Source organism: Coffea arabica, chromosome 5c (genome assembly GCF_036785885.1).
Source record: "Coffea arabica cultivar ET-39 chromosome 5c, Coffea Arabica ET-39 HiFi, whole genome shotgun sequence".
NCBI classification, from domain to species: domain Eukaryota; kingdom Viridiplantae; phylum Streptophyta; class Magnoliopsida; order Gentianales; family Rubiaceae; genus Coffea; species Coffea arabica.
In genome coordinates, this window is record NC_092319.1 from 44,337,187 (window position 1) to 44,361,649 (window position 24,463).

At 37.0% G+C, this 24,463-nt stretch overlaps 3 protein-coding genes across 5 annotated transcripts; 2 read left to right on the forward strand and 1 right to left on the reverse strand.

Annotated features, from left to right (window-relative positions):
* Positions 1–9,611: 9,611 nt before the first annotated feature.
* LOC113689725 (uncharacterized) lies at positions 9,612–16,415 on the forward strand. Of its 2 annotated transcripts, none has more exons than XM_027207478.2 (4): positions 9,612–10,212; positions 10,577–10,631; positions 10,740–11,355; positions 13,143–16,415. In XM_027207478.2, exons 2-4 carry the CDS (start codon positions 10,600–10,602, stop codon positions 16,176–16,178), a joined length of 3,684 nt encoding a protein of 1,227 aa, XP_027063279.1. In that variant the 5' UTR covers positions 9,612–10,212; positions 10,577–10,599; the 3' UTR covers positions 16,179–16,415. The 2 variants fall into 2 exon arrangements, with proteins under 2 accessions (XP_027063279.1, XP_027063280.1); XM_027207479.2 differs by having other exon boundaries at positions 9,628–10,212; positions 10,597–10,631.
* Positions 16,416–17,025: 610 nt separating this feature from the next.
* Positions 17,026–18,475, reverse strand: LOC113691033 (HVA22-like protein f). The gene is made up of 5 exons (XM_027209202.2): positions 18,296–18,475; positions 18,022–18,048; positions 17,782–17,904; positions 17,449–17,695; positions 17,026–17,268 (listed from the first exon to the last, which is right to left on the reverse strand). The coding sequence occupies exons 1-5, from the start codon at positions 18,340–18,342 to the stop codon at positions 17,242–17,244; spliced, it is 471 nt and encodes a 156-aa protein (XP_027065003.1). The 5' UTR covers positions 18,343–18,475; the 3' UTR covers positions 17,026–17,241.
* Positions 18,476–20,721: 2,246 nt separating this feature from the next.
* LOC113688901 (zinc finger BED domain-containing protein RICESLEEPER 1) lies at positions 20,722–24,446 on the forward strand. 2 transcript variants are annotated; one of them, XM_072051104.1, is made up of 3 exons: positions 20,722–20,901; positions 21,636–23,646; positions 23,736–24,446. In XM_072051104.1, exons 2-3 carry the CDS (start codon positions 21,666–21,668, stop codon positions 23,786–23,788), a joined length of 2,034 nt encoding a protein of 677 aa, XP_071907205.1. In that variant the 5' UTR covers positions 20,722–20,901; positions 21,636–21,665; the 3' UTR covers positions 23,789–24,446. The 2 variants fall into 2 exon arrangements, with proteins under 2 accessions (XP_071907205.1, XP_027062524.1); XM_027206723.2 differs by having other exon boundaries at positions 20,723–20,901; positions 21,622–23,646.
* Positions 24,447–24,463: the final 17 nt, after the last annotated feature.

A 24,463-nucleotide genomic window follows, 5' to 3' on the forward strand; every position in this document is an offset into this window, starting at 1 on the left:
GATAGGAATGGCACGAAAGCTCGAGATATATACTGTTGCTTTTTTGGTAGCACAAAAGAATAATAAAGTTACGTAGCGGCTATATGTATAGTTTACTAAGTAAAATCCATCTGCTTGTGGTGGCAAACTTGTGCAATTATTTCAGGAAGAAGAAGATGATGAAAGTGAGTGAAACAGTTTGACTTGCTTCTCACACGGTCACATATTGCTGCTGCAATTCGATAGTGGTAATAGGATAGTACCAGTCTATCAGATTAGATAATTAGTTAGCCCATTCAACAAATTAACCATAGTACTATGTTGTGTGAGAGAGAGAGAGAGAGAGAGAGAGGGAGAAAGGCTGGAGAGGAGACAGGGATCTCGATTTTTGATGAGTTCAACCTTTTACGTGCGACATGGGGGTGCCTTCTTCTTTTCTCTCGGAATTTTCGCTGTTTAATGTACTAATATTCAGATTTCAATTACACATTAACATGCTCCCCTTTTCTGTGGTGCCCCATCCCTAATTAAAGTTTCCTTCTCTTCACGCCCCGTTCAAGCTCGTCATCTCCAAATTCTGCTTAATGGGCATACATATTTACCACCCGGGGCACTTCTTGCAGTACTGGTTTCTCCTCAGCCTCCATGAACATTCGTGGTGAGTTTTTTTACATCTAGGGTTCATTTAGTTCATCTAATCCCTTGTCATCTCGTATTTGATTTTATACGAGATTATATCTCACGTAGCAAAATTAATTTGTTCTAGTGGGGCTAAAACATTCTGAGAAAACGGCATAATTTATTTTAGGAAAACAGATAATATATATATAGGATGAACCATTTATGTGATGCCACCTTAACATCTCACAATTATAAAACCAAATTAAGCGTATAAATCTTCTCACATTTTGTCTTATTTAATTCAATGTGTATGATTGTTTACAAGAATATCAAGTATGCAATATGTTACTTAATCTTAATTGTAGATGCCACGTAGTTTGTCGATATTGTAATTTTTATGTAGGAGGGTTGCCACACTGAGAACAGCTAGCCCTGTAAATTCTGTTTCTAATGGTTTTCTGAGTCACTTTGATCCAATTGTCAGTTGATCATGGCTAAAGTTGGCTATGAAGTTACAGTACTTTTGAACATTATAGTTAGACATAGAATCGATCATCGATATTAGCAGATTTTCCACGTAGTACTAGTACTAGTTTTATCACTATCTAGTCTAGCATCTATAGGGCAAAACATGGCACTCAATTCCTTAAATGGTGCGAACTAATAAATTAGTTCAAGAAGGGAAAAACATTTGAGTATGAAGATCAATTGTATGTGAATCAGTTCGCCAGATCATCATACTTCTGCATCATTCATTCATTTGTGTATCTGAAAGCTTCAGCTTTTTGGCCCAAAAAAGAGAAGAAAGAGACAAAATATTCCTCTCTTTCATGGATCGATGCAGCTTGTGACTAGTTCAGTTCAGCAACTGTTCTAGGGATGTCCAAACTGGAGTATAAATTAGGAAGCAAACCCTCATTCTATATAGACTACTACTGCTGATGGCCTTGAAGTTCTTGGTCTGATTATTCTGATTATTAAATTTTAATCACTGCAAAAAAAAAAAAAAGAAGAAGAACATACTAGGAGTGCAGGGCTAGGGGGTAATATAATAATATAATAGACAAATGAGGAAGCAACCAACCAGACAGCAATCTTGTTCAAGTGTCTGCGGTCCAATCAGATGTGGATAATATGACTTCCATTTAGGACCATTCTCAAGTGTTCAACTGTTTAATTTATTTTATCTGTTGCCAAAAGAACCAGTTAAAAAGTGCTAAACTGGTTGTTCATCAACAGTGGAGTAGTGCAGAGATGCCCGCACGTGCTGCCTCTAATGCTTGGGGGAGAAAAAAAAAAAAAAGCACTCGGATTCCTTTGTTCTTGCTTGCTATATGGTATAGTATAATCATCAGTGCGTTTGACCCTGGACTTGGAGGGCCATCGACAAAAGTCCCTCCTTATGGATTATGACAAATACTCCAATGATCAAGAAAATACCCTAGCTAGCTCTTGATAACGATTTGAAAAATTTATGGTTCAAATGGCAACAACTAAAGGAATTCACTACAGTTGCAACCCACTATGTGAAAAAAATACAGTTGTGTGTTGTTAGTAGTAGTAGGTAGTTGAAAGTTGAAAGGGAATAAAACCTAGCTAGCTAGGACAACAATCAAAACTTTCTTGTCTGGATCTGCTACTGTTGTTTAACAATTAGGGCTGAATGGAACGGAATGGAATGGTGTGTTGCAAAATGCTCATGGTCAAACTAAATTACTACTACATGGCATGTCCAACGTCCTAGGTTGTTTCTTGGTAATCAAATTTACAAACCAAGTGTCCTGTCCTCTGGTAAGTGCTTAGTTCATTTTGTGGAGAAAAGAACCCAAAAGATACAAAGGATCATTTCAGTACAAGGACAACTACAGAAATTGTCCATTCTCTTGCAAGAAAATGCTTTTGCTCCTGAAAAGAAAGGTCTCACTTCAATCTTTCCCAAACCCCATCCCCTCTGTCTTTCTTGGGCCACCCCTTGTCACTCACATGCTTTCTTTTTTCCTTTTATTCTTTCTTCCCTGCTTTGTGTGATATCAAAAAGCTATTGAAGAGTGAAGGGCACTGGACATTCTTCGATACTCATTCTAGTTCTAGGTTGTAAAAAAAAGCGACATCTAAATCTAACGAACGCCAATTCCATTCTTAACTTTCGCAAAGTTTCTTTATTTCACCATTTGGAAGTAATAGTACTTTGTAATGGTCTCATGATGTTTCTTTGTTTGCTTACGGAAGTGAAGCATCAATCCTCACCAGAAAAGAGAAGATAAAAGTGGTTTGTGTCTACATCCTTTGGGTTGACCAGTTAGCTTCCTATAGTAGAAATGGATAACTACTTAAACAAGATGACTTAACGAGTAGGATTTAATTCGTAATAAATCTTTTCTTCCACTCTTTATCTTGCTCTCTCTCTCTCTCTCGCTCTTGGTTATTGTTATTTTTCCTTCACAGACGTCCTAATTTAATTATTTTTTGTGCTTGATATATGAACTGAATATTTTTAATTAGTACCTAAGAGAATATAATTAACAAGAATATTAAAATTAGGATTGTGAATTGCCTTTAAACATTATCATGGATAACAATTCTAGCTTAATTAATTGAGGAAAAGTGTAGAAGAAAGACATTTTGGCATGATTAAACTTTCCTCATGATTAGACCTAGATCTGCGATTTTGCTTTAGGGGTGGTCATGGTGGAATAAATGATAGAAAATCGCTGATTAAGGAAAAGAAGTGCCAAAATATGACGGTTGATGGATCACACATTTGAATATTAATTTGTTAGCTGTCATAAAAGATTGCATTCTTGTATAGAATTCATACTTAGTGTATGTCGAGCAAATGAAAAAACATACTGGCTAGAGTGGAAGTTGGGAAAACTGATAGTGAGCAAAAGCGCAAAGACTAGAGGAACATAAATCACAATTATTTACAACCAAAAATATATATATATATATACAGTACTATTTGGATTGTGTTTTTCTATCGAAAAATTTGGTTCTTCTGCATAATTTTCAATCACTTTTTTATTTCACATACATTATATCTTTAACAAGCGTTACAGTAATTTTTTTCTCGGAAACTCCCTAGAAAATGTTATTCAAACGGGCCTTTTTATTTTCTCAATTAATTCATTGACATCCATGTCAATATGTTTCTACCTTTTTTCCCTTACCAGTTCTTCTGGAGGGATTCACCGTTCTCTCATCTAAATTGTTCCCTTTTGTATCATTAAATTAGTATAAACACTTTATTCTTGGGCATGGTATGCTGGGAGCAATACTTAAAAAAAAAAAAAAAGAGAGAGATATCCCGGTCTATATTATACTAAGTCTGGACCAGCAAGATATAAACATTTCCAGTGAACCGTTTTCAAACACTGCTACTAGGGTAAGAAAACGAAAAAAAGAGTACATCATCTTTTACTGGACTGGACTGAAAGACTTGAAACTTGTCTTGTCTAGCTTGTTTTTGGATTATACGAACAAAATAGCTTAAGATTTTTCAATTAGAAAAATTCTTGACAAATGTTGCATGAACACTAAGCCCTTTGGATTGAAAGCCTTCCGGGAAAAAATTTTAGAATATTTTCTGGACACATTTCTTCATCGCCTTCTTATTTGACATACATCGTATCGTATCGTATCGTTACACACACACACATATATACACTCCACTCCTAGATATGCCAATCAAAAGGGGCACATTCATATTCCACTTAAAATAAACTTCAAATTTTTGTGTAAAAGTTTTCGAAAAAGTTTTGAAGGACTTGTTAAATCCTAGGCTATATATGTTCTCCAATATTCCACGTCTAGGGCTCTCTAGGGTTCATGGAGACACTAGACGGTTGCTTGCAACGCGCCAGAGGGGCAAGTGGGCTTATTAAGTTATTATCTGATACATTCATTGACCGCTGTGAGGAGAACGACAAAATAGACACATGGAAAAGAAAACCAGAGAAATTTATGAATTTAATAATAACAAATAGTAAGAAAAAAATATATATATTAAGAGGGACGCCCACCAAGATAGACACATTAGTACAAAAATACTCTTAAAAGGCGGAAAGTATAAGTAGTAAGATGTTCTCGTATAGTTGTTAATTCGTTAATTAATGTTGAGAGTCATTAGTGTTTTATTTTGATTAAATAATTTTATGAAAACTATATAATGATTAAAGGCAATTGACAACAAGCAAGGATTCTTAAGGAACTTTTTAAAGTTACGCTTTTTTATTTTAGAGATCCACTTGGTAGCTTGCTTGACGCGACCTTTTTTATTTTAAATTTAGTTTACATATCACATCTAAGTTAATTTATACACTTGTTTAAAAATCATTAGAAAATACAAAAATTTAATTGTACTGTTCAATTACATTATTTGTTGTTTGTATGGTGATTTTAGTAGAAATTCAATTATAGCATTTGTTAGGTAAGTTTAGTTGTTAGACTATAACGTGATTCAAAAATGCACGTACTAATCAGCTGCGTTCGACTGAAAAAAAAAATGATCAACTGCTCGAGAAGAAAGTTTATAATATGCCTTATAAAAATTCTTAACTTTTTATTCTTTTTTTAACTGCTACTAATATACTTTTATCTTTAGTAATAAATTCAAATAGGAATAAAATGTGACTCTCTCTCTCTCTCAATTAAAACACTCTGCTAAAATGCCAAAAATAATTAAAAGGAGTCTACATCAATTGTCAAGAGTACATGGATGTTTTGGCAAAGATGGTCCCATATTCAGGTGCCCCATTGGAGCGGTTGTCACCATCATGACATGCATGCATGTCCCATGTGCCATGTATGATGATGAAAATTAATGTGATACATCGAATGCTTAGGCATAGTTTATTTGATACTAAATATCTCGTCAATACGATAGAATTTCTATAACCTAAACTAGTCTATTCTAAGAGGGAGGAGGAGGACCTAAGCTAGTTTGATCAATAAATAAAAATCGTCACGTACTGTAACAAATTTTTTGTAAGAGACAAGATTCGAACCCTTGATTTCTGGTAGCACGAAGCCTAACCACTGGGGCAAAGTTGGGTGTACTTGGCAGGCACATATTTGAAGGGTGTCTGTTACCTCAAAAAATAGGTATAAAAGCCTGTGGTCACACTCACTCGTTACTTCACCATCCCATAATCTTCGCGTACTTTGAAGCTTGCCCTCCCTTGTCTTACCCTACTTGCTGCATTGCTCAATTGTTCATCTACTCGCCTCAGTTTGGGGGACAACTTATGAATATTTAGGTTTGCCGCAATATTTTTTTTTTTTTGAGATTATATGAAAATTTTTAGATGGCAAATGTTATTATTGTCACAATCAAAACTTAATTTAACCTTCCTTTAATTTTAGTTTTAATTGTCAAAATCATCCTTTCGGCCAATTGTCCCGCTCTGGAGTTAAATTAACTCAAAAAGATAATAGTAACGTAGTATGAAATGCATTATATTACATTGTTATTTAAATTCTGACAGTGAAATATCACTACTAGCTCTTGTACAAAGTACTAAAATTCAATATCGTTTTGGAGTAAATTTGAGGAAACTTAATTACGTAAGTGAGTTGTCCAATGGGTTCTTTTTTTTTTTTTTTGCCCTATTTATTTTACGATTTGGTTAATTAAATACTATTCAAATATGTTTTTGATATATATCCTCTATTACTTGATTTGTTTGGGGCTCGAATTTTATGAGGAGGTGGTATTGCATTATATACTATCAATCTTGTATCTACAATTGCTACTATTGTATAATTATGATACTCCAACGTAAGTGCACAATCCAAAAAGCCTAAAACGAAACATCAATGTCACATCTTCCATTAAAACCAGAAATCCAATGACACTGAGACAAAACATTCATACCTTTTACTAAATTCATACCTACCATATAAGACAGAAATAGGTCCCGATTTCAACTAAGCTCGAGGGAGTTAAGACAAGACAGAAGAATTGCAAGCGACTTCCTTTAGCTCCACTACTACTCAGCACCCAAAATTCGAAGGCCAAAGAATCATCTCTTCTCTTTTCACTGCTTCATCTTCTTTCCCTTATCCGAGCTCTACATAGAAGACATTTGTACGCCCTTAGTAGAAGTGTAGAGCTATATATGTATATCATGCCTTCATACCTAGACGAAGTTCGACATCTACTGTTTGTAAACCAATGATTCGAACCTATTCATAACTTTATTAAGTTGGCAAATCAGAGATCTTAAACAACGCTGGCAGGCATGTCACTAAATAATGCACTGCCTGCGCATGAAACAATTGTTTTTTTTCCCCCAGTAATGCTGATGGGGTTAGATACGCCAACAGGGTCAGAAAATCTCAGTGCATTACTAAGTACTTCGGAATCACAGGGTAAATTATTCTGTGTTTCGTTAGCTGAAAGCCTGAAACTGTTTGTCATAGTCACCCAAGCGTATGTATAGTTTGGAATTGATAGCCCTCAATAAAGTTTGTTCTTGGTAACATATTTCTATTCTTTTTTCATAGGCTAATAATTAGTAATATTCTTTACGTAGCCAAATTCAACTATTGCAAGAATGGAGTAACATGCCAAGCACATTAAAGGAAAACTCATTTCTGATTTCTAGAATCGTATTATACCATTACTATTAACCAGTTTTCAATTACTTAGAAATATATTCATACAGATATTGCAGCAAGTGGCATGAACCAAACAAAAAACAAGCGAAAAAAAGAATGAAGAAACAAGAAATGTGTCATAGACAAAGGAAGCAAAGTGCGTAGTGGCCACGCTCTTACCGTGGCGCGTTGACATGCAGAATCTTTCTTCTGAGTTCTGAAAACTCAATTTTGTACAGGAGCAGGTATGGTTCCTCTCCAGTAGTATTATGGTAGTAGTCACAATCTATATGCTACAAACCAACTATTACTCTGGGAGTAGCTTGCCAACGAGAGAGTCTTAAACCTCTATTTGGATATATAGATTAAGTGATTGAATTTCTTGGTCAGTATTGTGAAAATTCAAGGCTTCCTAAAATGTTTCATCAATGGATACATAAACATCCATTTGGATCGATAGTGATTCTATCTCCCCGAATTCCCTCCTTATTCCCATTGGGTCACTCCCTCCCTATAGTATAGAGTAGGATTCGTCTAGATCGGTGATAGTTCAGTCTTCCTGGATTTCCTTCTTAGTCTCATTGGATCACTCATCCTCCCATAGTATAAAGTAGGAGTTGGTCTATCGTGTCCAAAAAAAAAGTCACAGTCTATATTCTACAAAATTCAGGTCTTTTGTGGTTATATATATATATATATATATATATATTTCTTTTCCTAAAGTAATTATTTGGATTTGAGGGAAAAAAGGCAATTCACGATCCTAATTAAGAATTATTTGAAAATGGTTTTCAAGGAATTCAGGGCAACAAACTTTATTCACAAAAGTTTTTCAACAAGTATATGGACAATTTGCTGAAAAAGTTTTCAGAATGTCTTGAATTAATGTAAATATTAGCTTTTGAAGGAAATTTGGGATTTCTGAAAAAAGAAAAGACACAAAACGTGAGTCATTTCTATATTCTTAGAGTTTTAACAATAAAAACAAATCAAATGCTGGTTTATTGATGTAACATTTCATAAACTTTTATTATCAAATTATAATTTTCGATATTTTAGAAAAAATTAATATTGTGCAAAAAAGCCTAAATACAAAATGTGACCTAGAAAAGTATCTTCAATGATAAACATTTTTTTCTCCACAATTTGGATAAGAATCAAATATTGCCCAGAATTTATATCTCCTTCTTATCTCCTATCACCCCAAAAACACATAAGCCTAACCTATGTTATTGTTTATTATAATTGAATTTAATTTTCTGCTGATATATATTGTTTGTTGTGATATTACCACAGGAAACAAAAGACAAAATCGCCAAAACAACAGTCACAGCAATACTTTAGCTAGTAAAACTAATAGAAAAACATATAGTATATGGCAAATTCTCAAGTGTCAAAAGAATATTTTGGACACTACTTAGTAATGTCAGAAAGTCATTAAAATTTCATCTGCTTGACGGTATTTGGATACAAAAATTTCTTCAATGCATCCTAAAGATATTTTCTAATCACTTTCTAATATTTTTTAACTATTTTTTATTTCACATGTATCACATCATGAATAGGGATGGCAACGGGACGAGGTTGGGGCGGGGGACTCCTCTCCCATCCCCCGTCCCACTTCCCCCGCGGGACTAATAAAAATTTGTTATATAATTTTATTATGGTTAAATTTTAGCAAATAATTAAGTACTAAAATATCAACATATCATCAAATTATTATTCATTATAATTTTACAATTGAAACTTATAAAAACAATCAAACAAAAAATATTTGAATACAATCCAACATGATGAAATAAATATAACTAAAGTAGTCAAGTTTTCACTTTTTGCACAAATACAATCACTAATTCATTATTGTGCTTGTGCTTTTTTTAAGAAAAAAATATTATTGTATTAAGTGTAATTAGGGATTTAGTATATATGTATTAGTAAATTTAGTATAATTAATTAATAATTTGTATTAATACACATATATAATTATTAGTATAATTAATAATATCAATTATATTATATATACTAATAGACATTATATAATACATATAACTAATAATATCATTATCATAAGTTTGTAACTAATTAAATTATATATTAGATATATAATTATATATATTTTATATATTTATTTTTTTAAAACGGGTGGTGAGGCGGGGGTACACTCCCCCGCCCCCTGCCCCTTTTCTAAGCCGAGGGAAAAATATTTCCCCCGCCCCCTCCCCATTAACCTCCCGTGGGGCGGGTGACCACTCCATTATCATCCCTAATTATGAAAGATATAGCAGTAACAAATTATTCTAAATAATATTTTAAATAATAGTCCATTCAAACACACACACACACACACGCGAATACATGTAAAACTACAAAATTGGACACCATATAAATAATACTCTACTACTCTTACACACACAAGAATGAGAAATGAGAAACGAGAAATGAGAAACGGTGATGGAGGAGGAGGAGGAGGAGCATAGTAGTCGTGATTCTGTCCAAAGTTCCCCAACCCCATACTACTTTTATGGTGGGTTGGGGGTCTCATGGGTCGCTTTCAGTCTTAAATAGGCTTTAGCTGAAAATTGGCAATTGACAGACACTCTCTCCCACCCTTTAGTTTACTCCCCCCACCCCACACTTTTCGAGCGGGAAATTTACGCATAAAGTAGTACTTCTACTGCAACAATTTCCCTACCCTCTTCTCTCACTCCTCTCTCTCTCTCTCTCCAAACCTCTCCTTCCTTCTTTCTTTCTTTCTTTCGCTCCCAAATTTTCTCTTCCCCCAATCTTCCCATCTTCATTCTATCCTCGTACCAAAACTATCTATTTCTTCCATATTTGTTTGATGACTGATGGTCTAGCACATGTATGTTCATCAAGTTTTATCCTTGTTGCAGAGCTCGTGATCATGTGGTCTTAATTAGTTGTTAGAGTATTAGAAAGTGGCTTTCGACAAAAACCCATTTTCCCACTTTCGTTACTCGGTGTTTTCACCTGTGCTGTGCTCAAATTAAGGTCTGTAGATGTTTGTTTGTTTGTTTGTTTGCTTGCGTTCTTTGCATAATACTACCATTTATGTTGTACAAAACCCATCATTTTCCAACTGTTATTGTTTCCTGTTTTGTTAACGTTTAAGTCCTAATTTTGTTTCTTGAACTTGTTAGTACAAATTACTTTCTCTTTTCTCTCTCTCCCTAGCTGGTTTATTCCCACTGTTTTTGATTAACTTTTCTGATCACTGCTTCCTCCATCCATTCATCCATCCTTATCTACTCATAAATGGACTGGCGGAGCTAGTGTTCTTCCCTTATTCTCATTCACTTGTCTTCTATTTACTTGTTACTCTTCATCAAACCCTTTACAATAACTTTTTTTTCAGCTGGAATCTTGAGCGAGCAGAATATGGCCTTAGCAATGCAGGGTTTTTCGATCCGGTGAGTTTTCTTAGATGGGTTGTCTGTATTTTTCTTTATTGCCTTCTCCTCCCGCCTATTTTCGATTATTTAAGTTTTTTCTTGTTGCGGTTTTAATTATTTTCCTAGGGAGTATGCTGCAAGGATGAGGAGTGTAGACGTGGCGAAATGCTGGCCGTTTGATGAAGCTAATGAAGCGGATGTAAGAGCTGCGCTGCCCCCAATGACAATCAAGAAATTCAGGTGGTGGTTTGATGAGCTTAAATTGGCTGATGGAAACAATAAGGCTGAAGAGGATGATGACCAAGAGGAGGAATCCGATCTGGAGGAGACTACTCTTGAATGCTTGAGGAGGATGAAAAGGGTTCGAAAGGGGAAGTCAGTGAAGGTAGTAAAAGTGGTGAAGTCGAAGAAGGCGAAGCCAAAGGTCAAGGCTCCCAAGAAGAGGTCCATTGTTGAGCTTTTTGCAGTGGCGCCGCAGGTTGACAGACTAAATAGTGATGACGATGAAAATGGAGAGTGCTCTGATGATGGAGAAGATGGTGATGAAGGTAGTGGTGAGGAAGCTGGGATTGTTGATGCGGGTCTGAGGAAGAGGAAGGTTAAGAAGAAGGGAATTTTGAGCATGCTTAAGAAGGAAAAGACGGTGATGATCAAGAATTTGAAGAACAAGGACGGGGTCAATAAGAAAAAGAAGATGGAAAAAGGGAAGAATGCCGCCGTGGAATTAAGGAGCCCCAAGAAGGTAAGTGATTGTCCATTATCATATGTTGCTCGTTTTGTTTAATTGTTTGTGAATGTGGTATACAAGTTGCAGTTAACCAGATATATTGATGATTCGTTGATAAATTGTGACATTTCTAGCTTATTTGGAGCATAAAATAATGGTATCATCCATAGATTGATCGATTCTTAGTTGTTGAGTACTTGAAATTAGATCCAATATCCTTGGAATACTCAGATTTTTGTCCTTTTCTGTATAGATTTTCTGCTTAAAACTACTGCTTGATATCTGGTTGTTGACTGCTCTATACATTTGTATGAATTTTACCTTGTACTCCTGCGAGAGTGAACTTAGGCAAAAAGATTTAAGGTTAGGTATGAGGCGAATAGTGAAAAATGGGGTCTTGTATGTTGGGGAAGCTGGTTTGAGCTTGGTGAGGAAGAAACTTTGGTGTTCCAGCTGTGCAGTACCGGTTGGATAGAGAAAGGGCTTTCATGGGATTAAGAGTTTTGTCCTAGCTTTTGCTGCCTGCCCAAAATCACATATGCTGCTCTTTCTGCTGTTTGCGTTTACCTCCTCAGCCATCATTGTCATGGCATGGCATGAGGGGTTCATCCAGCAGCCCACTTTCACCATATTGCTACATTTTGACCATTGGTTTCAACTTTGAGCTTGCGACTTGGAGGTCATTTTCTGGCTGTAGCCCCTAGTTAATTGCTCTATCATGCAAATGCAGTGCTTTAGCAAACTCACTGTTGAGTGTACAAAGGCTTGTAGTTGTAGACACAGGTGGAAGCCTTATTTAAGATTCATCATGTTGAGAATTTTCTGTTCACTAGTCTTCTAGCATGATGTTAATAGAAAGAAGACATCCTTTTCACCAGTAAGTTGCTATGAAATGGGTTTGGTTACTTTACTTGTCCAAATTTTATCTCTTTTGCTTATATTTATTACATCTTTTACTCTGAACTGACGGGAGCTAAGCTCATGGTGCATTCCATCTCATGAAAGATGTATATGAATGATACAACAGTGAGAGGGTGTCACATACATGCGGTAGATCTCTTTGAAGCCCCTTTAAAATTTGTGATCTCTTGCAGGTCCAGGAAAAATCATAAGATATTAGGGAGCTTCTTACATAAATTAGGGAAGTTTGTTGTACAGATTTAAAGTAGTTGGCCTATGGCAGTTTCAGATTCAGTTATATGTCTTGATGGAATCCATAGATTTTATTTAGCTTTTTGAAAGTTAAAATCGATATCCATTCTAACATCTTGATCTCAGATTATATGGTGGTTCAATGAATTTCATGGTAAACAACTTGATAGTTTATATATTGGGAAAGCCATGCAAATTGTAGATGAGATTTGTACCAGAACCAGATGCTAATAAAGTTATTAGCAATCTATTTAAATCAGTTCAGAACCTTGACTATGGGTTATTCTTCTCTCTTCCTCCTCCTCCTTCTTCTTTTTTCTTTTTTGGGCCACGACCAGGGTGTTGCCCGGGGGGGGGGGAGGTAGGGGGAGGGAGCTCAGGAGAATAGCTCTGGTAAGCCCTTCATTTTATGGTGCTATTGGTAGAAGTAGCATTCATGTAACTAACCTGAATAAGTAGAAATCCATTCATTAAATATAATGGATGAAAACAAAACACCAAAAGAATTTGTTGCTGAGCCGTACGAGGGGGAAACCTCACAATATTTTGACTTCATTGTGCACATTTTCTAAACTTACTATTCTCTGGGCAAATATGTGTATATCATTTTAACTTCTATTTAGATGGTAAGATGTATCTTGGTTTCTCAGGAAAAAACTTCTAAGCTCAAACTGCAAACTTCAGCCAATTCTGTCGCAAATGCAAATTGTTCTACATATAGCAAGGATCTGTTTGAAGCTATTGCTGCCCATGTGAAGAAACCAAGGCTGAAGCGTTTAACTAAAGAAAAGATGAAATGCAAGACTCCAAGTACTTCCAAATTGCTTCAAAATGACCAACAAGCAGTTTCTCCTGTGCGTGGTATTCTTAAAAATCATAGAAGAGTAATTCCAGCAGAGAACTCCACAGATTCCATCTTTTATGATGCTGGTATTTTAACTAATTCAAGCACTCAAACTGTCAATAAGCATGTCAGTTTCTCACGAAGTGATGATGTACTTGAATTAAAGAGGAAGGCATATCCTACTGTGGAATTAGAGACCCAAACTTTCAGTGATTCAACTTCTGACATCAGTGCTGCTTCTGTGGAAAAGGGTCATCCTTCAGAGAGAGGAAAAAGTTTGAGCATTCAAGAGATGAAGGAAACTGAGCTTGGAATTTCCAATTCTGCAGCAGCTGAGGCTGATGTTCAGCTTATGACTGAAAATCTGTTATCTGGTAGATACCATGAGGCTGATGCACCAAACTTTTTCTCGAGGCAGCATGGGTTTAGTCAAGGGAATTGGTTGAATAGATCTGTGTCCTTTGGTCAAGGTCCTCTGCACATTGAAAGTCCTCAATGGCTTAAAGGATGCAATAGAGTAACAGCCTGTGATGCATTGTATACTTCCTCCTCTGGGATTCCTTCATTGTCCCAAGAACGTAATATTCCTAAATTTACGGTTCCCATGTATGGCTATTTATCAGATGCTTCCAGTAGCAGTCGTAGATTGCTCGATCTTTCTGGAGATGCTGGCCCTGACCTTGATTCAAGTTGTTCAATGGATTGTCTGAAGGCATATCCTCAGCCTGTATCATCATACTTTTCTATACAACATGAGAATGCCAATGCCAGACCCCTTTTCTCCTCACAGAGTATCAGAGAGAATCATAATGACCATGCTTTTCCATATCAATGGTTCCCTCATCTGTCTCCTAAAGAGCTGATGCATACTATTTGTTCCCTTCCGGATTGGAACTCGAGAGTGGCTATGTGTGGAGAGATAGGCATAAGTGAGAATTTTATTGGCTTGCCTCTCAATTCTCAAGGGGAGTTTATCAGTTTGAACTCCAGTGGTAAAGATTGTTTAAATCCTCTTAAGAGCATGAGTACCCTCAGAGGTCCGTCCTTGAGTTCGCCAATGCATGAGAATATCCTCTCGAACTCAATAATTAATCACATAGACATTAGAAGTTGGAATGGGATGGCACCATTCAAAAACCAGGTTCAATCTTGCAGGATCAAGGACTCCGGTAAAGAGGCTGCTAATTGTGATTTGCCTTCTGGATTCGATATGTTTGATCAGTATGGTACTGGAAGAACAAATACAGTGATGAAGGGATCTGATCCTGACCTTTACTCACTGGAGTCAGACATGGACCGGATGAAAGTGTCTCAATTTGAACCCAGACACAACTACGAGGTTCAAAAGCACCCACGGGATGAAATAATTCAGCAGCATGGCAATTCTGATCATATTTCAGTGCATGTTACTCAATCGACGATGCGTCTGATGGGTCAAGAGTTTACCATTGGCGGAAGAGGTTTTGAAGGACTTGAGGATAGAGAGCTTTGGATGAACAAGCAGATCATAACTGATTGTTCTAATAATAATGGGATTGAGACTTCATCCATAAAGAGTCCACATATGCCCGAATTCATTGTGCATCCCATTTTAGGGAAACTGAAAGGAACAGCGACTTATGTATCAGAAGCTGAAATGAAACAGGCAGCAGAAGGTGCTCCACCGATGATGGTTCCAGAATCTAAGACATCCTTGCATTTCTCTGACAGCCACAATAATGTAATGCAGCAACATTGGGATGGTTTAAGCAAGGGTATACTCAAACCTGAGAAGTATCCTCAATTTTCACTGGTTTCTTCCCTTTTATCAGATAGCCATAAATCCACATTGGAAAATAAATTCTCTTGTTCATATATATCTCCTGTAGAACGCCCAGGGGTTTCTATACCGGGATCAACTCTTCTCAACTGTAGTGAGAACATGAGCAGAAGCAGGGCTCAACTAGAAAACAAGCACACGTCGGTTCCTCCTGCACAGTTAGCCCTCAAGTTCCCTTTTTCACATTCAGAATGTGGAATGCATACGGAGCCATCTTGGTCTCAGAACTCTTTTAGGGTCATGCACCCAGGGTTCTTGGAGACCAGAAAAAAGGCATCATTAATGGGTTATCGCCAATCACATTCTGGTCCAGGCACTGTCTGTCATCCCTGCTCTATGTCTGGAATTAATTTCCAAACTGGCCCTTCATCATTTCCCCGGCCCGAGCCTTTCCTTTTGTTCCCTTCTTCTGGTTCAGAGAATGCATTTGCTTCAACTTCTTTGGTTCACTGTCCAAGTGTGCCTACCCATCCTGGGTTCTCGTCAAATTCTTCCATGCAGAATAGAGTTGGGGAGAAAGTGAATTTTGGCAGTCAAGTAGAGTCAGGATTTAGTGTTCGAATCCCTGCTCATGGCAAAAGATCTAAAAAGAGGGTTCCATCTGTATCAGGTGATTGTGTGAGGTCCTCTAAGATACCTAAAATAGGAATTCAAGAAGATTCTAGCTGTGCTGTAACAGCAGTTCAGAGTGCTAACAATTTTCAAGGGGATGCGGGGTGTGGTAGACAAGTATTAGAACTAGGTTCAGCTGAAGAAAACGCAGTCACTGTAGAATGTGGTCATAATGGGATTCATGTGGATGAGCTTGGAGATTGTACTGAGACGGGTCCCTTCAAATTGACAGGTGCTCCTAGATCAGGTCCCATGAAATTGACAGCAGGAGCAAGATATATCCTAAAGCCATGTCAAAAGAATGATCAGGCAAACTCTAAGTCAACCAATTCAATCATTCCTGTTGCTACACCAGCAACTGGCAGGAGGGTTCTTGGGTCTGAGAAATCCTCAAAGATCTACAGGTTTTAGAAGTCAGTCAGATGATTAATTTCTTTCGAATGGCTGTTCGTTAACTGTTTTCAACTCCCTGAATGTCCTACGATAGTGGAGCTGCAATACTTGCTCATACTGAAGCTTGTCACTGCACGATTGGGGTAGTAATTTAGAAGAAAATTGTGTAACAATGTGTGGCTTATTCTGTTTTCTGTACTCGATGAAATGTAAACCTTTTCTGTTTCTGTTCAAACGCGTGCATTACTTTTCTCAGATTGTGGATTTTTTTTTATCCTAGTTGGTTAATATGTTGCCTAGTCTTACATTTATCCAGTTAACCTTTCTTGTCCTGATTCTTTTACTAAAATTTCTTACTAGTCCAGCAAAGAATCTGTTTCTCAGGTAAGTGAAAGAGAGGCTGGAATTGGAATTAGCAGTTTCTGCTTTCCTTTGAGCATTAACTGATGCTCTTTCTCAAGGTATTTTGCATCATGAAGACAAATCATCATCTGAAACTGACTTTGTACCCGAAATTATTGTTTCAGACGCATTGGACTATGACTCTTTGCAGGGTGACAATTTGCGCCAAAATATAATTTTGTTAGCATCGCGTCAGGAGTCGTCGTGGTGCGAAAAATAGTGGTCGTTAATAATTATTTACAAACTGCACGTATATTGGGCGTGTCCTTATCACTGGTTAATTATTAATATTTTTGGACAATAAACAATTCTTGTGAAATCACAGAAACGCCGTTATTATTGGTGTTATTATTTTTAATCTAATAGATGGTAGTACTCAATTTGAGAATGCTAATCTAGCATAAAGTAGTTTAGAGAGAACGAGAACGAGACCAATCGATCGCTCGAAGAAGATACCAGAAAATGATTACAATTTTCTTCTTTTAATCCTCGCAAAAGTACATTCAATTCCAAGCACGTATAAAAGTAGTCAGCATGTGATTGAGAATGTAGCCCAAATCCAAGTGAATTTTTAGTTTTTGCTGTAATCTAGTCAAATGGTTAATTAGGAAGATCCAATCATCGAAGGCGAAGTGGGATTTCAGTACATGGTCGTGGGGAGACATCTCTGATTCCCTCCCTAGTGTTTCTTTGCTTCTTTTTCAGCCTGCAACACATTCAGTCTCAGACATATTGTTGTAAATCAACATGTAGGTACATTCTTTCCCTGTGTAATTTAGCTGCGGAAGAAAGAATGAAAGACTCGAATTTTTATGTGTCTTTTTTTGGTGTTTTTTTGTGGGGGGGGGGGGGGGGGGGGGGAGAGGGTGGCAGATGTCTTACTTACCGCTTTGACAACTCTATCAAAGGCATCTGGACCATATCTCTCAATGTATCTTTCCACAGACTTCCTTGCATCAAGACTCATCATCTGGAGAACCCGTCTTTGTCTTTCAGGATAGCTTGAGCTAACATTGATCCCAACTTTGACGTATTTCCTCACGAGATTCTCATATATGTAGGCTGCTCCATTGAAAATAGGCAGCACCAACCACATGCAGAATAGAAGCTTTACGTAAGGCCAGAAGGGTAGCCTGCACAAGCGAAAGCAGCCCTTTTCAGATACCATAAGCTTATGAACTCATGACCCTAACAAAACATTTAATGTATGAAACTTTACCATTGGAGGATTTTCCAGATAGATAGTTCAAAGAGGGTTAGGAATGAGTATAGCATCCAATAGGTAAGCCACTGCTGATCATCAAGCGTTGAAGGGCTCTCAATTGCTCGCATGGATGCATATCTACATGATTGTTCATAAACAAGGGATAGGACGATGTATAAGTTAATGCATGTTTATTTTGCTTTATCAACTGGAACGTTAACTTGCCATTGAAAACTCGAGAGATTCTTGACTTACAGAGGATACAGAAGCATTATTCCAGGTCTGGTTTCAAGTTTAGCACCAAAATTAAAACCGTTAGATAATGGAAACTGCGAAAGTAAATTTGTTCGCATGCATGCGATGTCTAATCTTTCTTGTTTTTACTTTCGTTTGCTTCTCTAATGCTGTCGTTCTTTAGTGCAAAAGAGACTCCGAATGAAGCCATCGGTATTTGGACAACACAGAAATCATGTTTATAGACTATAGAATGTAGATGCAAATAAAATAAAATCTGTATAGAATAAGGTACCCAATAAGTGCATCCAAATGTCTAGCAAGAGCTCCAAGGGCACCCATGTCGAAATTCAACTATGTTGATCTGTTGAAAAATGCTTAGTTTCTTCCCTTTGAAAACAAACTGAAAGAAGTTTAAGCTTGACGTACATGAGAAAACCAGCAGCGCAAGAACTAGGGGATTTATGTAGCGGGTATTCTGCAGATGATGCGATGAAGGAATGGATATCTTTATGGAACAGTTAAAGTCTACTTTCCTCCACCAACAAGAAAGAGTTTTGAGACTTGGGAAATGAGTCGGCAAGAAAGATGTTTAAAACTCCAACAAGGCGAAAATGCTTTTGTAAGAAAGTGACGGTCCTCATTTTTATCCTTGTCTTGATCTACAGTATTACACAGGATTCCAATAAAGATGCAGAAGCATAAATAGTCTTTTCTGTCTCAGCATGCAGCTCTTTTTGCCGAGTTTAGTAGTTGACGAGGAGGTATTGAGCGTTGTAGCCCAACCTTACCTGATCAATCAATATCCACAATCTTGTCATTTTAAGTGCAAATCAATCCAGTTCTTTTGTTTTATCTCAGAGTAAGTTTTATCTTGTTAAAGATGGACATATAGTACAAAAGTTATTTTGTTGAGCAACATATGCAAATGTCGTTCCTAGTTAAATAGAAAATTTCACCTCCAACTCTTTGATTTGCATGTTAAGTATCCTAGGGTAAAAAGACAAAAACTACAGGATCGGAGAAGAGGTTCCTTATGAAACACTTAATGATTTTTTTTTAATATATTTATTTTGACATGATAGACCTCCTCCTACCCTATACTATGAGGAGAGGAGTGATCCAACGAGACTAAGGGGAAATTTAGGGGACTGAATCACCACTGGTCCAGACCGGTGTCTATATATCCGTTGGTGAAATATTCCAGAAAGTTCTGAATTTTTAGGATATAGGTTAAGGATACTTAATGATTGTGCACGGCTAAAAATGGACAGAAAACCCATTAAAGAGAAAACAGGTCCGATTTAATTTAGTTTAATTATTCAAGCTTCTCTTCTTACCATGAAGGGGTCAGGGGCCAAAAAAAAAAAAAAAAAAAGGAGCACAAGTCTCTGAAATTAATATAGGGTTGCATGGTCAATGTAGTTTGCACATATAAATCTATAGCTATGTTTGTGAAAGTCATTTTCTCCCAAATTCCTTCAAGCTGAGAGAAATACAGAATTGATGGGAGAAGAGTAGAATAACTTTTCAACAAAAGCAGAAAAAGGAAAGGAGGGGATGTGCCCTTGTAATTGACCCCCTCTGCTAACGAAAGCCAATAGGAAAATTGGATTCTTACTTTTTATATAAATATAAAAAAAAAAGTGGGTCAGGCTTCTCTTCCCAAATTGTCTGAAACAATTATTTTCCATTACTTTAATTGATCCAGAAACTGCCAACCTAGTACTTCTTTTCCCACTTAAAGATAGCACTTTAATTTTTCTCTATTAAATAATGAATATAAATAATTCTTCTTCTTTGTTATAAAGATGAAAATAATTCTTCTGAAGAACTAAATAGGGGAACATAATTAAATATTTTGTTGGCTCTTTTCTTAGAGTTAATCTTGTATAAACTGACAGTATATACGTTATTACTATTGGATAAATAACTCATATCTAAAATTTCATATTAGTCGTGATCCATTAAATAGTGATAGTGTATTCATATCAATATGTAGTATATTAATCCTATATAGCTATATTATAAAAACAAAAAACACATTTAAGTTTACTATTAAAAGTCCCTTGTGTTTCCCTGACTCTTACCATTGTATTTTAGTAAATTCATATAGCATTTGACCAAAGGTTAAGCCTATATCACATGAATCACAAAGCACCTGTTTCATTTTAACCTTTATTCATTTATTTATTTATCACCTTTACCTTTTTTTTTTTTTTTATAACTTTACTTTTCAACAATGCTTGAAAATCAATCATTTAAGGGAGACCCACTGAACTCCACTGTCTAGTCAATTGCTTCTTGATAACTTTACTCACCTATTAATTTTAGCCATTCCAATATGGATTCGGCTGTCCCTCATGGGCAGTTCGGTTGGTCTCAATAAACCTCATTGAGAGCTGATGTCCAGTGCCCGCAAGGATCCAAGTCCCGTGGTTATCGTGTTCGGGAGGATTGGGCCTCTCCTCCCAGATCGGAGTGGGATTAGTCGGGTCTCGTAAGGATTAATCTGGACACCCACTCCGTCAGGGAAAATATATATATATATATATATATATATATATTTTTTTTATTTTTATGGATTCGGCTGATTTGGTATTCATTCGGGAGTAGTCCAAAAAAGGTAACGTGGGGGAAGTATTCTGATCAATGGGCCAAACTTTTGTCAAAAGAAAAATGAAAAATATCGGCCCAAAATCCAGGTCAAGTACACCCGAGATGGCCCAAGATTTTCACCCCGACGGGTTCGCGCCTTTCGCCAGCTTTGCTCCACTATCCAACTCCCACTATTACACTCTCCTATTCTCCACTCTCTGCCCACAATTCTCCGAAGTCCGAACCGCCCCGGCCGCCCGCCCCCATGCTTTAAACCCTAAATTCTCACCCGTTTAATCCTCTGTAAGTTTCTTCTTTCTGCCTTTTGATGTAGTGTTCGTATTATAATTCGAATGCTTTAGTCGGGTTGCTTTTTAGGATCCGAAATCCGAATTTTATTGACAACCGGTTGTCTTCTATTTTATGGGATCCGACACTTGCATTAGGGTTTTATTCGTCAGTGATTGTAATGCTTTATGACCCGATTATTTACTAAAGCAAGTCGAATCGGGTTGAATTCGGGTCCTCCGATCTTTGCCGGTGGATGCATGTCTGAATTCTTGAATTTGTACCTTTTTTTTTTGGCATTCGGATTTTGCCTCAATTCAGTTTCCAGAGTTAAGTCCTTAGTGTTTTATTCTTTTCTTTCCTTTTTTTTTTTTGGTTTAAAGTTTTTTATGCAGTTGCTCTTGAAGTTTGTTATAACTATTCTGTTTTTTCTTAATTATTTGTTGTTTATTTTGCTTTTCATTTTTACACAGTAGTGTTGTTTGTTAATTTTGCCCGTTAATTAATTTAAATATTGAATAAAAAAAGGAGGCGAATGACTTTTGAATTTACTCACTTACCCTTTTTCCTTACTTCTTTAAAGGTGGGTAATTTTTCTAACCTTTTTTGCTATCAAATTTGTAAATTTTCCAAGTTATGTAAGCAAAAATTCTTGATAATAAGTTCAAAGTAATAGACTTTTATGGGATATTTTGTTGATTCGAACTTACTATGTGATTGCCTTACTCACTGCAGAACGAAAATTGCAGAGGTACTAATAGGGTAAGTATCTAAGGGGAATGATGGATATAGCGGATGAAGCGGTGATAGTCAATTCCAGTAGGTTGAAATCTGTGGTGTGGAATGATTTTGATAGGGTTAAAAAAGGCGATACCTTGGTGGCTATTTGTCACCATTGTAAAAGGAAACTTAGCGGGTCAAGTACAAGTGGAACGTCACATTTGAGAAACCATTTGATCAGATGTAGGAGAAGGTCAAACCATGATGTAACTCAGTTGGTAACCAGGGGAAAGAAAAAGGATGGAACTCTTACTGTTGCAAATCTTAGTTTTGGTCAAGAGCAGAGAAAGGTTGAAGCATTAAGCATCGTAAATACTACATTTGAGCATGGGAATAGGAAAGATGGGAGCATTAGCCTGGGGACTAATAACTTTGATCATAAACGGAGCCAACTTGATCTTGCTCGAATGATCATATTGCATGGTTATTCTCTGGCCATGGTTGAAGATTTTGGCTTCAGAATATTTGTCAGAAATCTTCAGCCGCTGTTTGACCTGGTGACATTTGATAGAGTTGAGGCTGATTGCAAGGAAATTTATGAAATAGAAAAACATAAGGTCTATGAAGAGTTGGCTAAATTGCCTGGTAAAGCGAGCCTTTATGCTGATACATGGGTTGCTAATGGAGATTCTAAGTACCTTTCCTTGACAGCACATTACATTGATGATACCTGGCAACTTAAGAAGAAAATTCTGAACTTTCTGGCGCTTGATCCTTCTCAAACTGAAGACGTGCTTTGTGATGCTATTATGACAAGCCTGAGGAACTGGGATATTGATAGGAAATTGTTTTCGCTCACTCTTGATAATCATTCCAGATATGATGACATTGTTCGTAGGATCAGAGACCAGTTATGTGAGCACCGATATCTTGTTTGTAATGGCCAATTGTTTGACGTACGCTGTGCAGCAAATGTTGTCAAGTTAATGGCTCAGGATGCACTGGAAATATCTTTTGAGATTTCCCAAAAGATCCGGGAAAGCATTCGGTATGTCAGGAGTTCTCGGGCTGTACAAGATAAGTTCAATGAAATGATTCAGTTAGCTGGAATCAGTAGTCAGAAAAGCTTGTGTCTTGATAATCCGTTGCACTGGAACTTGACATATTTCATGCTTGAAGCTGCTGTAGAGTACAGAGATGCATTTGTCCATCTGCAAGAACATGACTCTCTGTACACGATGTACCCATCAGGCACAGAATGGGACAGAGCAAGTGCTATTTCTAGCTTCTTAAAGCTCTTTGTTGAAGTGTCTAATGTTTTTGCAGGAAACAAGTTTTCTACCGCCAATATATATTTTCCAGAGATATGCGATATTCATTTGCAGTTGATCGAGTGGTGCCAGAACTCAGATGATTTTATCAGTTCCTTGGCATTGAAAATGAAACAAAGATTTGATGAATATTGGAAGAAATGCAGCTTGGCTTTGGCAATTGCAGCCATCTTAGATCCACGATTCAAGATGAAATTGGTGGAATATTATTATCCGCAGATATACGGAAATAGTGCCCCTGATTGCATTGATATAGTCTCCAATTGTATGAAGGCTCTTTACAATGGTCATGCGGTATGCTTACCATTAACTTCTCAAGGTCAAGGGGGTGCTACTTGCCAAGTTGGTACTTTTGGGACTGGTGCTATTAATGATTCCAGAAGTAGGCTTACAGGCTTTGACAAATTTGTAAATGAAACTTCTCAGAGCCAAAACGTAAAATCAGACTTGGACAAGTATTTAGAGGAGCCTTTGTTTCCTCGAAATGTTGACTTCAGCATACTAAATTGGTGGAAAGTTCACACACCAAGATATCCTATCCTATCTACTATGGCACGCAACATTTTGGGAATTCCTTTGTCAAAAGTCTCATCAGAGGCCTTGTTTAACACTGGCGATAGAGCGATTGACCAACCTTGGGTTCCATTGAGATCAGAGACTTTACAGGCTGTGATGTGCACCCAAGACTGGATGAGCAGTGAATTAGAAGGTTAATTTATTGAAGTGACATTTCTGATTTTTATGAATAGCTGACAATTTCTACTGATAGATGTTTTTTGATTTTTGTTTTTGTGACAGATTCTAAATCATCATCCAACCCTCCTTTGGCCATTTGTTATGATGCAAAGTAGCAACACATGGGTATAATTTGGTTCTACCGTTGACATGTTTTCCATTCTTTCCAGAGGGCTTTGCTCATTTGAGCATCTCCAGCTCTTCATGAAACTCTTTCATGTCAGCCTAATTGTATATCTTGAGGTCCTGCACAGAGGATTGAAGAAAGACTAACCCCCCTTTTTGTGCCTCTGAGGCTTTCCTTGGCTTTTCCCGTTTGGTTCCCAGAATATGTTGCTCGGGTGGTAGAGAGTAGAATGCAGTGGGCTTGGTACCATGTTCAATTCATTAGATGCTGTGCCAAGCAAAGGTCTTTTGCAAGATGTGAAGTACTAGCTGAGCTGAAAAAGCAAGTCCGTCCACATTGGTTTTTACAACCCTTCTGCACAGGCTGGAAGAGCTCACGCAGCTCGTTTTCAGGTGGAAAATGGAGAGATAGTCAAATCCACGCCTTTGTCTAATCTGTTGGAGGTTGAACCAGAAAGAAACAATAATGTGCATGACGGTGGAGGTTTTACAATCATAATCAACGCGTGTAAAAATCGGCATAAGATGTTGTTTGGTATTCTGCCGTACCCTGAGGGATAGGCCAATTTAAAGTTCAACACAGCCCATTTCATGTCTTGTGGATTATTGACATTTTTTTTACTGTAAATAAAGCGTTCGTTACTGCTCTTTTTCCTTTTTTTCCC

Bases quoted from the DNA above. Each gene is read 5' to 3' on its own strand.
- LOC113688901 (XM_072051104.1), top strand. From the start codon at position 21,666: ATGATGGATATAGCGGATGAAGCGGTGATAGTCAATTCCAGTAGGTTG. The intron at 23,647-23,735 runs GTTAATTTATTG...TTTTTGTGACAG, and splicing joins GATGAGCAGTGAATTAGAAG to ATTCTAAATCATCATCCAAC.
- LOC113691033 (XM_027209202.2), bottom strand. From the start codon at position 18,342: ATGGGTGCCCTTGGAGCTCTTGCTAGACATTTGGATGCACTTATTGG. The intron at 17,905-18,021 runs GTAAGTCAAGAA...ACAATCATGTAG, and splicing joins ATAATGCTTCTGTATCCTCT to ATATGCATCCATGCGAGCAA. The intron at 17,696-17,781 runs GTAAAGTTTCAT...TCGCTTGTGCAG, and splicing joins ATCTGGAAAATCCTCCAATG to GCTACCCTTCTGGCCTTACG.
- LOC113689725 (XM_027207478.2), top strand. From the start codon at position 10,600: ATGGCCTTAGCAATGCAGGGTTTTTCGATCCG. The intron at 10,632-10,739 runs GTGAGTTTTCTT...TTATTTTCCTAG, and splicing joins ATGCAGGGTTTTTCGATCCG to GGAGTATGCTGCAAGGATGA. The intron at 11,356-13,142 runs GTAAGTGATTGT...TTGGTTTCTCAG, and splicing joins AATTAAGGAGCCCCAAGAAG to GAAAAAACTTCTAAGCTCAA.